The sequence below is a fragment of the Mesoplodon mirus genome (assembly GCF_964341445.2).
Source record: "Mesoplodon mirus genome assembly, chromosome: 14".
Lineage (NCBI taxonomy): Eukaryota > Metazoa > Chordata > Mammalia > Artiodactyla > Ziphiidae > Mesoplodon > Mesoplodon mirus.
Window position 1 is genome coordinate 54,363,345 of NC_138990.1, and position 16,962 is coordinate 54,380,306.

General features: G+C 37.5%; 1 protein-coding gene across 6 annotated transcripts in view; it reads right to left on the reverse strand.

The window, feature by feature from the left end:
• The window catches only part of PRKD3 (protein kinase D3), an 83,869-nt gene that overhangs the window by 30,227 nt on the left and 36,680 nt on the right, over positions 1-16,962 (reverse strand). For all 6 annotated transcript variants that reach the window (XM_082642578.1, XM_082642576.1, XM_082642577.1 and 3 more), the window contains 4 exons: positions 9,191-9,329; positions 7,515-7,646; positions 6,550-6,707; positions 765-957 (listed from right to left, as the gene is read on the reverse strand). In XM_082642578.1, the coding sequence (XP_082498704.1) occupies positions 765-957; positions 6,550-6,707; positions 7,515-7,646; positions 9,191-9,305 (598 nt within the window). In that variant the 5' untranslated portion in view covers positions 9,306-9,329. The remainder of the gene's footprint in view (positions 1-764; positions 958-6,549; positions 6,708-7,514; positions 7,647-9,190; positions 9,330-16,962) is intronic.

A 16,962-nucleotide genomic window follows, 5' to 3' on the forward strand; every position in this document is an offset into this window, starting at 1 on the left:
ACATATTTAAACTCTATTTTGGTTTCACATAGTTGTGTAGCACTGTTGAGAAGAAGATATGAGACAAAAAGATAAAAGCATCTTTAAAAAGCATTAAAACATTATGTAACTAGAGAAAAAAATTATTCCATTATTCTATTAAAAACCTAGTTCATTAAGAGATGTTTTTGGAATACTATGATAGTGTTCTGGGTTAGTATCCAAATACAGGTGGTCCCCATTACAATTCCACTGGCTTCTACTATAGTCTGACTATTTCAGTGTGATCACTGTCTGGAATGACAATTTTTGTACAGCTCCTTAGCTACGTAATTAGAATAAACAAAACAAAACAACAAAACACCTGTAATATGTTGGTGTGCGTGTGTGTGTATGAATATTTAATGGCAAGAGGAGGGCATTATTTTATATTTTGGGTAGTGTATGGCTCTGAAATTAGAAAGACTTAAGGTCAAATATTAGCTTATCTGCTTACTAACTGTTCCATATTGGCAAGTGATAAGCAGCCACACCTCAGATCCAAATTCTAGTTTCTGTTTATACTCTAATTTTTCTTTAGCACAGCTCCTGGTACAGAATACACATATTGCAGATACTAGTCGTTGCACGCAGGTGCATGCATATTAATTTTATCTTTCTTAAGTTAACTATGAGCCCAATTTACAGGTATTTGCTTAATGCTTCTGAAATGAAAAATATTTTAAACCTGTATTTGCTAACAAAAACAAGTATAAATTTTACTTAAGAAAAACATCCAATCCTACCTTTACACTGCATTCCTTGGCGAAAGAGGCCTTTCAGTAACCGCTTGCAGTACTGACATATCGTGGGACGGGTATAAGAGTGAACAGCAAATGTGTGTGGAACTTTTACCCTGCACATGACCATCTTTTCCATCCAAATAGGGCGACCACTCCAAGAAGGAATTCTCTTACTGGGTTCCTGGTGAACATGTGACTAAAACATAAGTAATTTCTATAAGTGTAAGTCGATATTAAAAACAAAGTATTAAGATCAGGGCTTGACCACAAGTCATTTATTTCAAACACTAAAGCCAAAAACCTAAAAATGCGCATCTCAGCAGTTTCCTCTGGAAGCTTAGCTTACCAACCCTTGAATGAGAAAGGTGAAGAATTTTTTTGCTATTATTTATGCTAGAAAAAAAAGGATATTTTCATCCTCACATACATATATTCACTGATTAACTATTATTTCCAGGCACATATGACATTTTACAAATAAAAAACAGAACTTAAAATGAATTTATAACATGTTCAAATACCTTCAAAAACCTTACCAAGAAATTAATCACAGGAAAATTAAGTAAATTCAGAAAATGTTAGTGCTGCTCACACTGAGTTAACTGAATACAACGTCTGAAAACATTCTGAAACAAGCCTTAGTTTTTTCTAATTTATTTTAACAAATACTAAAACAAGCATGTGAAAATCTAAATTTAATTAATGATGATGATACAAACGATGGCAGATAAAAACTAAAACAACTTTACCCTTAGTAATTATGCTTTAGGAAGTTCCTTAATATTTTAAGTATTTTCCAATTATTTGGGTTTTTTCTCTTAGTTGAGCAAAAAGGAAAGTTAAAGGTGGTGTTGGTTAAAATTTTTGTGTAATCTGAGGGATAAATGGATTATTTAACTATGAACCTTTCTATGTATACAAAGGAAATAATCAATTTAAATTATAGGTCAGATGAATATGGTTCATCATATTAATTCAACATTCACTGATTGTAACTGGCCAGGCTCTATATCAGAAATATGAAAATGAATACAGTCTATATTCTCAAGAACAAAATCCAAATACCTAACTACCACCTAGATGTATTACAGATTTTGTTGTAGCTGCTTGCATCTTCACTGCCAGAACTTCCATCCAGAACCGGTCATGTCTGTAACTCAGAGAAGCTGAGTCATGGTACATTGATATGTTCAACCACTAGAAGCAAAAGAAGCCAGAAACAAACAAGAGATAGAGAAGTATACAGGAGAAATGAGGGGAGGAGAAAATAAAAGGCTTTTTTGAAAAAAGTAAGAAGGAAAAAGAAAAGGACTGACCATTGGAGGAGAGCACTATAAAACTAACACAGACACAGCCTCTGACGGATAGCTTTTCACTAAAGTGTAGCCAGACATGTTCTAAAGAAAATTATGAAGCAGTTTAAGAAAAGTACAGAAAGATGGGACTTCCCTGGTGGCACAGTGGTTGAGAATCTGCCTGCCAATGCAGGGGACACGGGTTCGAGTCCTGGTCCGGGAAGATCCCACATGCCGCGGAGCAACTAAGCCCATGCGCCACAACGACTGAGCCTGCGCTCTAGAGCCCGCGAGCCACAACTACTGAAGCCTGCGCGCCTAGAGCCCGTGCTCTGCAACGAGAAGCCACCGCAATGAGAAGCCCGAGACCTGCAATGAAGAGTAGCCCCTGCTTGCTGCAACTAGAGAAAGGCCGCACACAGCAATGAAGACCCAACACAGCCAAAAATAAATAAAAGAAAGAAAGAAAGAAAGAAAAAGAAAAGTACAAAAAGAATGTTAAAACACGAACCAAACTTACATACTTCAGCTAAGGTGTCCTGCTCTAGTGTGGCCCACCCCTCCTCCATTTACACACCACCTTCAGCAAAAGGAGCACCACAGTGATTCTGCAGAGCTGATAAAGCAGCCAGTGGGAACTAGAAACAGATGCTTTAAGCTTTTGCTCATCCCTGGCCCCCTAGTCTAGTGGTGACTCAACACTGTGCTTCTCTAGCTTCTGGTTCTACCACTTAGTTTGTCTCAAGTTTAAAACATATAACATGGAAAGGCTGATTTAGCCAGTTTTGGCTTTTGTCAGGTCCTGCTGGGATTGGGGTATCAGGGACATGGTACAGAGCATGTTTATAAGGAACTACTCAGGGGACTGTGGTTGTAGGAGCCACCCAATTTTTCATGTCTAGTACAAGTAGTAGTTATTTATGTTATTATCCCTATTTTACATATGAAAAAACAGGCTCAAAGGGATTACTACTACTAAAGCATTAGTATTAAAATCGAAACTTAGACCTGGGTCTTCTACATAGCAGTCCAGTGATTCTTTTTTTTTTTTTTTTTTTTTTTTTTTTTTTTTTTTTTTTTTTTTTTTGCTGTACGCGGGCCTCTCACTGCCGTGGCCTCTCCCGCTGCGGAGCACAGGCTCCGGACACACAGGCTCCGCGGCCACGGCTCGCGGGCCCAGCCGCTGCGCGGCATGTGGGATCCTCCGGGATAGGGGCACGAACCCGTGTCCCCTGCATCGGCAGGCGGACTCCCAACCACTGCGCCACCAGGGAAGCCCCAGTGATTCTTTTTTTAATAAATTTATTTTTTTTTTAATTTTTGGCTGTGTTGGGTCTTCGTTGCTGCGTGTGGGCTTTCTCTAGTTGCGGTGAGCAGGGGCTACTCTTCGTTGCAGTGCACAGGCTTCTCATTGCGGTGTCTTCTCTCGTTGTGGAGCACGGGCTTCAGTAGTGTGGCACGTAGACTCAGTAGTTGTGGGTCACAGGCTCTAGAGCACAGGCTCAGTAGTTGTGGTGCATGGGCTTAGTTGCTCCACAGCATGTGGGATCTTCCTGGACCAGGAATCGAACCCATGTCCCCTGCATTGGCAGGTGGATTCTCAACCACTGCGCCACCAGGGAAGCCCAGTCCAGTGATTCTTAACCTTTTCCCAATCCCAGCATACCTGGGCACATACTGCAATCTTAACCAGTAACAGTGGTTTACCGTCTATTTAGTGAGGAAGGCAGGAAAGGTACAGCAGACTTAACCAGAATTTGGAGGACAGAGAATGTTGGTAGAATTACCTAGAGCACTTGGTTAAAATGTGAGCACTCAGATGAGAGTAACTAGAATTGAGTGAAAGTTCTTTTCTTACTTTGCTTTAATGTCTCTCTTTACAAATTACTGCTTAGCTTAAATTCTTATTTCTTTCTTATTAATGTATAGCCAGAAATCTTCTAAAAGTAATTATTTCCACAGTGGGGGCTTAAACTAATTTTGGCTGAAGTATTGCTCACAAAAACTTCATAACAATATTGCCAACTCTCAATCATATAAAACAATAAAGGCAATAAAAGCATTTAAAGGGGGCAATTCCCCAATTATATATATTTGAGTTTGGAACATTATTTAATGAAAGAAATATCTCTACTTTTACGTGTACACTTAGGCCCAGGAGTTTCTTTCTACTTTGATTCTGTCCTATCCCCTCAGGAATTTTCCCAAATGGGGAACTCCCTGGTGTCCAGTGGTTAGGACTCTGCGCTTTCACTGCTGAGGGCGTGGGTTTGATCCCTGGTGGAGAACTAAGATACCACAAGCTGTGCGGCACGGCCAAAAAAAAAAAAAAAAACTTCCCAAATGCACTGCAATGAACATTAATCTCTCTCATCTCCAAACAGCCATCACTCAATTCTGGTTTCTCTAATCTCAGGGGTTCCATTTTAACCAAATGCAATGAACAGTCTATCTTCTTCTGCCTCTCCATCTCTACTTGATTCCCTTTAGACTGACTTCAGAAACTAACAGAAGCTGCCTTCTTACGTGTAAACGATGACAACCCCAGAGTCGGATTCAAAGGCTTCTATTCCAACTGGCCTTTTCTTATCTAGTAGTCAATGAAGTTTAATATCTTGACTCCTTAGAAACTTTTCCTCGTGCCTTATGTACGAAATCAGGATAACAGCTATACCTTCCAGGACAGGGGTGAGGTTTACACAGAAAAGCTAAGTGAAGCAGCCAGTGTGAAGACTGGCACTTGAGAAGTGATGAGGCTCTTACTGTGCAGCCACTTAGAGTTAGTTCTTCTCTAAACTTGGTTCAGATTGCTCCCATCTCCGCACTGCTATCTCCTTCCTTCCTTTAGAGTACACTCTTTTACCACTCTTTCTTCCCTCTGATTTTCCTCCATGAGCTCTCAGCTCTTCCCTTACTGTACCTTATTCATAATTTTGAGACTGCATGCTTGGACTGACAAATGTAACCTTGAGACATTCCTCTCTACAATTTCTACTTGTTCTAAAATACTCTGCACTATCTAACCAATTCAAACAAGTCACTCTACTTCTCATATTTCCCTAAAGAAGTTTCATCTTTGGGATAAAATATAAATGAATGAATAATACATTATTCATCTGCTCTGTCCTGCCATTTCCTAATCTCGCGATACTCAGTGGGTATGGCTGACACACCAGTATCATTTGTGGGGTTCTCAAAACAACGTGCATTCATCCTACAGTTCCCAATCTTAGCTAAGTTTCCTGTGCAGTTTGTGTACAAAATGTATTAACTTTTCTATTACCAATCTTCCCCCAGGCTTTTGTATGTTTGTAATAACTCTTTGCTCTCAGCTCCTAATGCTACAACATTCTTCTTCTACTTTAAAAATCTCATAGTAGGGCTACGCAATATGGAAATATGGGATTTTTGTGAAAGAATTTCAGCTTTTACTCCAGTGCCTCGGTTTAGCAAAATCTTGTGACGAGGGTGTCAAGACAACAGCCCAAAGACTTGATTTTGCCATTAATATACAGAAGACCAAAGGGGTTATAGAAATAACTAAATGTTAAGACTGTAATCTATAGATGGAAGTCATTTTAAGTAGTACCAAATGAATAGGTGGTTATTTCTTTCTTCCCGATCTACTACATTTACCCTTGAGGGGTACAAGATATGAGGAAAAGTCATTGATTTACAAATAATCAGATCTGGGTTGAATTCTAATATTGCTTACTAATTTGCTCTGTGACTTCAGTCAAGTCACTTGACTGTTCTGAGTCCCAGCGGTCTCATGGTATAGAGATCTACTAATATACCTCACTGGAATATTAAGGATCAGTGATCAGTGGTGTCAAACACTCATTCATTTATGAGTGAGTACCCGCTAAAGTACAAGGTATGGTGCTGGGCATGATGGGGCAAACAAAGACATGAGTATTGTCCTCTCTAAATAGATAATAAACTCCAAACACTATGATATTAAGGTAGAATGCTATACACACCATTAGGGAGATTTAAAAAGTGCTATGTCATTCAGAAAAGTAACTTCTAGGTAAAGGGGAATCAGGTAAGGTAGCTGCTGAGCTAGGTCTGGAAAAAAGCATGTAGGATAGATACCAAGAAGAGCAAATGTAGGGGGGAAAGGGTGTGTTCAGGGAATGATGAATAGTACAGACTGTTGGAAACATAGAATATATAAAGGTGTCCAAGTGGGGAGTGATCTAATCAGAGTTGTTGTATATTAAGCTGTAGTGAAGTGTGGAGACCAGGAGTCGGGATACTGGTTAGGAGGTTGATCTTGTGGTCCAAGTGATAAGGTTATCACAAAGTATACAAAATGCAATTCATGACTATTGGTAAGCCTTGTCTACAGTAATACATTTTAAGTTTCTTAAGTGTAGGAATGTTACTATTTTTTAGCATATAACTTATGTTTTAAGATGATGTTATATATCTTGCAGAAACATAAGGAGTAAGTAGTAAAATGCCCTCTATTACCTTAGAATACATACCTCTTCAGTGGGAAGGGCTACATATTCAGTCTGCAGGGGTCTTGGAACTGAGAGGCCAGGTCCTGGCAGGGATACATTTGACAGACGTCTCTTTCTTACACCACTACAGTTATTCGGAATCTTGAAGGCACATCGTTTATGGTAATTTAATCCACAGCCTAAATATATTTTAAAAGGTTAAAAAAAATTTTTTTAACTTTACTATATAAGTGTGTACATAAAAAAATAGGTGCTTCTTTTATTTATTTTCTCTGGCAGCAATAGTTATCCCAATGAAGAACCCAGAAGACAAGCTAAGAAGAATAGGAAACGTGTAGAAAGGTTATTTAGAAAGGTTAAGTTGGCTAAAGCAGTGGTTTCTTCAAGTGTGCTCCCCAAGGCAGCACCTGAGAATTTGTTAGAAATCTAAATTACTGGGCTCCACCACAGACCCACTGAATCAAAAACTTTGGGGATGGGGCCTAGCAAAGTATGTTTCAACAAGTCCTCAAGGTGATTCTGATACACGATAAAGTTTGAGAACCTCTGGCTTAAAGAACTTCAGCAAACTGTGGACTGTGTACCAAATTCCTCCTATGACATGTGAAAATTATATTAAATTCAAATTCCAGTGTTCATAAATAAGTTTATTGGAACACAGCATGCTCATTTGTTTACAACCTGTCTATGGCTATTTTCATGCTATCAATACAACAGCAAAGTTAAGTCATTGTAAAGAGACTACATGGCCAGCAAAATTTAAAATATGTACTCTCTGGCCCTTTACAGAAAAAGTTTATTGACTAATCAGAAATGTGCACCTGCATCCCACCCCCGGTAATTCTAATACAGGATAACCATACCTCTCCAATTCTAAACCTTGGGTACTACCTAGTCACTACCAATGATCTTGTTTTTTCATTGATGATTACTGAACGCAAATGTGAAATCCTATTTCAAATGAAACAAAAATTTAGAACACATACCTTCACATTTCAGTCCCTGACGTACCAATCCCCAGAGCATCTCACCACAGTAATCACAAAAAGTAGGAGCTTTGTAAGAATGTACATAGAGAGTATGTGGACGAATCTGAAAGTCTTCTACTGTGGCCAAAGCTTTTAAAAAAGAAAAATATCCAAATAAACCCGGTACTTGTAATTGTGATGAGATTAAGAACATTGACCATATTCATTTGTCAAAGTACACAGAATCTTTTTTTTCTGAAAGTTTCATCTGACCATAAAAATAAATTATTTTCAGCAGCTAATATTGTGGTTTTCAAACTCTATTTTAGGAACTTCACCAACTTCAAATAATTTGAGCTCCAAAAGTAGGTCTATAGGTAGGTATTTTGACCTCCAAAAGCATTTTCTCGGAGTGATAACATTGCAAATAATTGTCAAGATTTATTTTAGCTAGTTAAAAACTATTTAACTTATTATAATGTACTGGGAAATAGAACACTAAAGTTAAAAAAAAATTGCGGAACTTAACATTAAGTTATAGCAATGTTTCTGTGGGAAACACACTCAGTTCTAATTTAGGATCCCAGGATACAATCTGTCTGTTCTCCAGAGTCCTAGTGGTTAGGATAAAGAGACTCTTCTCCCCTTTGTGGGCAAGTCAACAGCAGCAGACGCAACCACCATCAGACATCCTCTCAACACCACCTGCAAGTCATTAGTGGATTACCCCTGTGGCCTGATGTAGGGTCCAGGGCAAGAGAGGAATAGATGTGAGCATGACCTCCAGGGAGGACCGGGAGTGAAGCCCCTCTGGAGTGAAAAGAAAGACAAGGATTGCAATGTGTATAGAATTTGGGGTTGTGGTAGAGAAGATGAATGGGAAGGATAAGAGACTAATAAGGAAAGGTGATGGTCAGAGAGGATCTCAAGAACAGGCTGCAAATATGAATTTGGGAAGAGGAAAAAAAATGGTGGCAGGACTCTGGACTCTTGACTGGCTTTTCTTCCTTTCTTTCTCTTCCATTTCTTTCCTCTCCTCCCTCCCCTTCTCCTCTCTTCCTCCCTCTTTCCTTTGCTGCCAAACAAGAAGTTTTGCAGGCCTACTATATACATTCTTTGTTCCTTTACACTTCTCACTAACAATCCTGCCCACTTGTTGGATGAGATAATAGCAGGAGCTAAAGAACAATGGATGGCAAGAATGGGTGAGAGAGGAAAGGAAAAAATAAGAAAATGTCCACAGAGAACAAAAGGAGAAGGAGCATTATTTAAGTCATGGAATCAAACAGTATTGCAGTTTCCTCTTCCACATCTTCATTATTTCTCCTTTTTTTCTCATTTTCTTTTCTGAACCCTAATTCTCTTCTATGCTCTTCACGGAAATGGGGAAAGGGACCAGAATTTCAGTGTAATTGTTTTATTTCTTTGACTCAAAAGATGAACATATTCCTCTTCTGGTTCAATTGATAATTCCCTTAGCTTAGTAACACTCAACTAAGTAATTCAGGGCTTATTTTCCTACTTACTCATCTGTGATATAACCTTCCTGAAAGTAAAAATCACATAGTAACCATTATTATAGATGAAAGAAGTAAGCAACTGTAGTACAAAGTATAATTGAACACAGCATTTAGTTAAATGCAAAAAATAAGGCTCGTTGAAAAGAAAGGCAACAAAATAAACTATTTACTTACCTGAAAGAACAACTTCTACTAGGTCTCCTTCATGTATTTCATCTGCTGAGGTAATCAGCTGCAAAATATTTTCTGAGTTCATGTCATGGCGAAAGAGAAGAATTTTGTCATACATGCCAAAGAATCCACACTCTGGAAACTGCAGGAAAATAGTCCTACATCAGTATACCTACAGCTTTCTATTTTTATAAGTACATGTCTCAACCTTATAAAATAATTTTAAATGTAGTTTTTAGCCTAACACTATTTGCTAACAATTCTATTAATATCCAAAAAGATCAACCATGCGCTCAAGCATCCTGGTTAATTCTCAAGTTCAAAAATATAAAAGTAAGCAATATAAATAATCGTTGATTATCTTAAAACATGTGTCTCTTAGAAGTACAGAATTTCTTTATTCAGTTACTGATGGAGAATACAATCTTCAACTTAGTGCTTCTCTTACAAAGCCTAAAAGGTAAGCAGTCTTTCCTGTCTTCTACAACTGAGCTTCCCATACGGTTAGCTACCAGCCACATGAAGTTATTTAAATTTAATTAAAGTTAAATAAAATTAAAAGTTTAGTTCCTCAGTCACTCTAGCCACATTCCATGTGCTCAATCACCACCTTAGCTACTGGCTACCATTTTGGACAGTGGAGATATATAACACTTCCATCATCACAGTAAATTCTATTGAATAGTGCTGGGAGAAGATCAATAATTCCCAAACTACAGTCACAGGAGTACCAATGCCTACATTTCTGCCAAATGGACCTACAGTTCCTAGCATTTATCTAATATTTTCTTTAATATACTCACTGTAATTACAAATACATGATTCTTTATGGTAGCTTTCTTTTCAAAAAATCTTTGCCCAGAGCAGGAGGACTTACAGATCTGTTGACATATGCCCTTTGTGTAAATATTTCAAGGCTTCTACATTTTGTGACTACATTACTGAGACACTTTGGGGAGTAGTATACCAAGGACTAAAATATGAAGGTGTGAGTCTAAAATGTTTTATAGTTAATAAAGTTGTTTAAGAGACAACTTTAAGTACTTGCCTTACAAAATAACTTTAATTTTTAAAACAATTTTTAAAAAGACCATTTTCTAAACTATCAGTACCTTGTGAAATGCTGCTCCAGACAGTTCTAATTTCTTTAGTTGATTTCAAAACTGTATACTCTCATTGATTTATTTTGACTCTTCACAGAATATCCTTTAACGAACTATACAGTATGTCACTGTCCTGCACTGAATGGCCTGATATATATCTGTCACACTAAACTGTAAACGCATTTTTGCAGGGATGTTGCTGAGTATGGTTCACCTACTTCATATAGTAGCCCTTCTTTGTGAGGACCCATAAAAGAAATTTCTCTGGTTGGTTTTATAATATGAACAATTCGATCATGTAAATAATCATGGTTTCTTGTTTACTTTGCCCACTGCAAAAGGCCAAGCCTAATTTGTAGCCTAATTCTAACATCAGTCTAGGATCTTATGGCATATGTTTTAGGTGCAGATACCAACTTAGCTTCATCTTATTTTGTGACCTTAATTTTTCCATTAAAAATTCTTACATGTATCTCTAAAAAAGTCTCAATTTGGGGGGAAAAAGTCAAATTTTTAAGAATTGAAAATAATGACTTAATTAGAAATTTTAAAGTTTATTTGCATTTTTAAAAACCTACTGAGTAAATAATGAAGAAGTGCAGAAATATTTAGAATTTTTATAATGCTCGTTCTCTTTTCAATTATTTGAGTTACCAATATTTATAAAACCTCATAATATGCTTTAAACATATCTCTAACAGCTTAAAAATTTTCCATTAAAAAGAGTAAAAATATAGAATCAAAAATTATTTTCATTAAATTTTAATTTAAAATTGAAATGTTATTAAATTTGATTTAGTTATTATTAAATTAGAAAACATCTAATGGGGAATAAAACATCCTCATAACTTAGCTGCAATAATTCTTAAGGATTAATAAAAAGGATTTCACATTCCATCCTTATAAAATCTCTAACAAAATATCTGTATGAATAAAACTCAATTAAAAAATTCACTTTTTAAAAAATTCATGTCCTCTAAGTGTAAGGCCCTATGGTTTGTAAAGGTAAGACAGTCAGTCTTTGCCTTTCAGGGGCTTACAATCTAGTAGAAAGAGAAATAAAACAAATATATAACATGATAAGAGAAATGCCAAGAATAAAAAATAAAATTCTAGAAGAGGGAATATAAACTTTAACTGGGAATGTAGACAATCACTTCAACAGTGATATTTGAGCAGAATCATAAAAAGAGAAGCAAGGTTTCCATGGGCAGAAAGTGAAAGTGAAAGGGTCATCGCTGAGAAAGTACAAGGTAAATGAGAGAAGGTAAGTCAGTGGACCCCTACGATTGGAGAATGAAGGGGGTGGGTAGAAAGAAGGCAAAAAAGTACACAGGAGCCCAACAGGGACCATACAAACAGAGAAGCTTGGAATCAACAGAGCTGGGTTCAAGCTTTGCAACCTACCAACTACAGCACCTTACATAAACTGCTTAACCTCTCAACGATCAACAGGAATATTAACTTTAAATGGTTCTTATCAAAATTAAATTACTTGATGTTTATAAAAAACTCAGCACTATGATCAATAAACACCAGTGGTTTATATTATTCTATATCCAAAGGGGGAGACACAAGGGGTTCCAGAGCAAGGCAGTAACATGATCAAATCTGTATTTTAAAGGGATAATGCTGACAGCACTGTGTAGCAGGAACTGGAACAAGAAGAGACAGAGCAAGCTCCTAAATAGAAGGCAGAAGCTATCGGTCAGGAAAGAGGTATCAGGGTCTGGATTTTACCGTAAGAAGATGGAAAGCAAGACAACAAGGAACACTTCCCTCTAGAAACTACCTCTGGTAAATTATATGGATCGCTTATACTGTTTTGACCAAACTAAAAGTCCCCATAACTAAATAACTAAATAAACACATCAATGAGAGAGGAAAAATATTAAAATAAAAAATTTATGTCTTAGAAAAAATACATATAAAATAATCTTGATAAACACATGACCCAATGAAGTCATATTAGCATTATTAAGAGACTAAAGAGCAAACAAAAAGAATTATAGGGAGTATTAAGAATATTTATTTAAAATAAGCATTTGTGTACCAAGCTGGAAAGTCTTCAGTGATGATAAGGAATAAAGTAACTTTCTAGCAAATGTTTACACACAATATTCATCTATATAATTGAGAAATTACAGAATTCCAAGGGGGAGGAAATGTAATAACTAGCCTGTGAATAAGAGATTTCTGCTATTCATAATTATGATCTACAGGTGTGTTTAGCAGGATATTTAGGAATTCTCTGAAAACAAGGGTCCCCACAAAATGAAGTAAAAGAAAATGTGGCCTGAAGAAAAGCTGGAGAGAATATTAAATATTGTCACTGAACATCAGGAAACACTGTGGCCAACCTTTAAAAATATTATGAATCTTGAGGCATGAGTATATTAAACATTTAAAAAGAAGAAAACAAGGAAATAAAACATAAACACACATTTTAAAAAAACCTAAACAACTGTACTGAGCAAAAAACCCACAAAAAACCGAAAAATAAAAGCCTGTTAATAATTATTTGAATATATAGGGATTGACTGTTCATGATTTTTAAAAATTCACAAATTGGTTTTCAAGCAAGAGAACCATTTCCTAAGACAATGTCTCACCTTTGGTCACACACGGGAATCATCTATGGAGCTTAAAATCACATCTGGTATTTCCACCCTAAGCATCTTTACCATAGACATCTTTGCAGCAAGCATTTTTTGGCCATAAGGCAATTTTGCCATCAAAGATAAAATAACTGGTTGACAGTTTGGTTTCAAAGTTCATTAGCATTTCTTTCTTTTTTTTTTTTTTAACACCTTTACTGGAGTATAATTGCTTTACAATGGTGTGTTAGTTTCTGCTTTATAACAAAGTGAATCAGTTATACATATACATATGTTCCCATATCTCTTCCCTCTTGCATCTCCTTCCCTCCCACCCTCCCTATCCCACCCCTCTAGGTGGTCACAACGCACTGAGCTGATCTCCCTGTGCTCTGCGACTGCTTCCCACTAGCTATCTATTTTACGTTTGGTAGTGTATATATGTCCATGCCACTCGCTCACTTTGTCACAGCTTACCCTTCCCCCTCCCCATATACTCAAGTCCATTCTCTAGTAGGTCTGTGTTGTTCTTCCCGTCTTGCCCCTAGGTTCTTCATGACCCTTTTTTCCCCCCTTAGATTCCATATATATGTGTTAGCATACGGTATTTGTTTTTCTCTTTCTGACTTACTTCACTCTGTATGACAGACTAGCATTTCTTCTAGTTAGCAACCTTACTGATTGCCTTATTGAGCTGACGAATGAGGATGAATTGCCCCAAGAGCTGGTTTCTTATTTTAAAATACACTGCACATTGGAGGAGGAGGAGGCCGAGGGCCTTAAAGGTGCAGAGTTGATCCCACATTTCTCATACAATTTTGCAATGTCTACCAACAGACATGTGATACAAACAACAATGTAGAAGGCTTTCACAACACAATACAAAGCTCAGTTACAAATATGCGTCCTAGTATTTGGAAACTGATACCTCTCTTAGCGAAGGAAGAAATTTTAATGAAAAAGTGCAACGCTGAACGAGAAGAGGAATGAATAAGCAAAAGACTGTGTACGGTAGAGCAATGTGCGCACTAGGAGTGCTGACCCCTATGCAATCAAAAATCCATGTATAACTTGACAGTTGGCCTCTGTTCTGCAGTTCTGCACCCAGATTCAACTGACCACAATCATGTAGTACTGCAGACTTGAATGTCTGTGACAAAAATGACTGCAGCAAAGATATCTACAGCAAAGATGCTTAGGGAAAGGATCTAGAATGCTTAAAACCAAAGATGCTAAGGCTCTCTTCCCAGGTTTATGGTTAAGCTCTGGGGAACAGGACATGGACATCTGAATTTTAAATTTACTTTTATATTATTCAGTGTATTTATTATATATACTCTTTTAAAAAATAGACTTTTAATCGTTTGAGTTATAGAAAACTTGAGACAGTAGTACAGTGAGTTTCCATATACTCCACACCCAACTTCCCTTATTATTCACATTCTCACTGTGGTACATTTGTTATACTTAATGAACTAATATTGATACATTATCATTAACTGAAGTCCTTAGGTTTTACCCAATGTCTTTTTCTTGTCCCAGGATCCCATTTAGGATACCACATTTCCTTTAATCGTCGTATCTTCTTAGGCCCCTTTTGGCCGTGACAGTTTCTCTGACTGTGTAGCGTTTTGAGGATCCTGACTGTTTTGAGGAGTACTACTATTTAGGTGTTTCATCAGATGCCTCATTATCGGAATTTTTCTCATGTTTTTCTCATTATTAGACCGGAGTTACGGGTTTGGGGGAAGAAGACCTCAGAGGTAAGGTGCCATTCTCAACATATCATCATATCAAGCGTACCTACCGTCAACATCATTTATAACCATTGATGTAGACCTTGATGATCTGGCTGAGGTCATGTTTGTCAGGTTTCTCCACTGGAAAGCTATGTCCCCCTCCCACCAATACCATACTCTTTAGAAGTAAGTCACTATGCACATCCCACACTTAAGAAATGACAATTTAGGGCTTCCCTGGTGGCGCAGTGGTTGAGAGTCCGCCTGCTGATGCAGGGGACACGGGTTCGTGCCCCGGTCCGGGAAGATCCCACATGCCGCGGAGCGGCTGGGCCCGTGAGCCATGGCCGCTGAGCCTGCGCTTCCGGAGCCTGTGCTCTGCAACGGGAGAGGCCACAACAGTGAGAGGCCCGCGTACCGCAAAAAAAAAAAAAAAAAAAAGGAAATGACAATTTATGTTCCCTGTCCTTCAAGGCAGAGTATCTATATAAATTATTTGGAATTCTTCTGTATAGGAGATTTTTCTATTTCTTACCATTTATTTATTCATCCAAATGTAGTATATATATATATATATATATATATATATATATATATCAGTATGGACTCATGGATAATTATTTTATACTTTGGGATATAATATATACTCTTTTAGAATATAATTTTATTTATTTTTTAGTATGCAATTTATTCACATGGTTCAAAATTTTAAAAGTACAAGAGTGGAGGGACTTCCCTGGTGCCACATGATTAAGAACCCGCCTGCTAAAGCAGGGGACAAGGGTTTAATCCCTGGTCCGGGAAGATCCCACATGCCACAGAGCAACTAAGCCCGTGCGCCACAACTACTGAGCCTGCGCTCTAGAGCCCGCAAGCCACAACTACTGAAGCCCACGCACCTAGAGACCGTGCTCTCTAACAGGAGAAGCCACAGCAATGAGAAGCCCACGTACTGCAACAAAGAGTAGCCCCCGCTCGCCGCCAACTAGAGAAAGCCCTCATGCAGCAACAAAGACTCAACACAGCCAAAAATAAATAAATAAATTTATTTTTTTCAAAAAGGTACAAGAGTAGAGTTCAAAATCTATACCCTAGTTGCCCAGTGATCTCTGCCATAGTCAACAATATTGCCAGTTTTCTCAGTATCCTTCTGAACATATTTTATACCTAGATAGTAGACATGGACATATCTTTTCCTCATTTTACATAAATGGTGGCATACTATAAACAGTGTTGTGTCTTGTTTTCTTTTCCACTTAGCAATATATTTTAGAGATCATTCCATAACAATATACAGAGAATGTTTTTATTCTTTTTTTTTTTTTAACAGCTGCATGGTTTTATTTTACCAGTTCCCTACTGATGGGATATGGGTTGAGGAGTAAAACTAAAGCCAAACAATCCTGAGTTCAAATCCTGATCCATTTCACTTACTAACTACACAACCTTGGCTTATTTAACTTCAGTTTCTCCATTTGTAAAATAGTACCTACTCTGTAAGGTTGTCATGAAAATTAAATAAGTGAATATATGTAAACAGCTTAGAACTCCTGATATGTTCTGAGTGCCACATGAATTGAAGCTACTATTTCGAATCTTGTTATTACAAACAATACCCACTGTATAATCTTATATACACATTTTTTTCCATCTTTTGGGTATATGAGTAGGATATTTCCTAGAAGCAGATTTGCTAGGTTAAAGAACATGCACATTTGACATTTTTAGACATTGCCCAAATGCTCTTTACAGAGGATATACCAATTTATACCTCCAAAAGTAATATATTAAGAATCCATGTTTTTTTTTTGTTTCTCTTTGTGGTTGTTCACTGTCCTTTGTCTCAAGGCATTTTTTAATTTCCTCTTTGATTTCATTGTTGACCCATTGGTTTTTTAGTAGCATGTTGTTTAGTCTACATGTAATCGTTGAAATGGAGACTAAACAACATGCTACTAAAAAACCAATGGATCAACGATGAAATCAAAGAGGAAATAAAAAAAATACTTCAAGAAAAACAACAATGGGCTTCCCTGGTGGTGCAGTGGTTGAGAGTCTGCCTGCCGATGCAGGGGACATGGGTTCGTGCCCCGGTCTGGGAAGATCCCACATGCCGCAGAGTGGCTGGGCCCGTGAGCCATGGCCACTGAGCCTGTGTGTCCGGAACCTGTGCTCTGCAACGGGAGAGGCCACAACAGTGAGAGGCCCACGTACCGCAAAAAAAAAAAAAAGAAAAACAACAATGAAAACACAACCATATATCTATGGGATGCAGCAAAAGCAGAGGGAAGTTCATACCGATACAGGCCTTCCTCAAAGAACAAGAAAAATCCCAA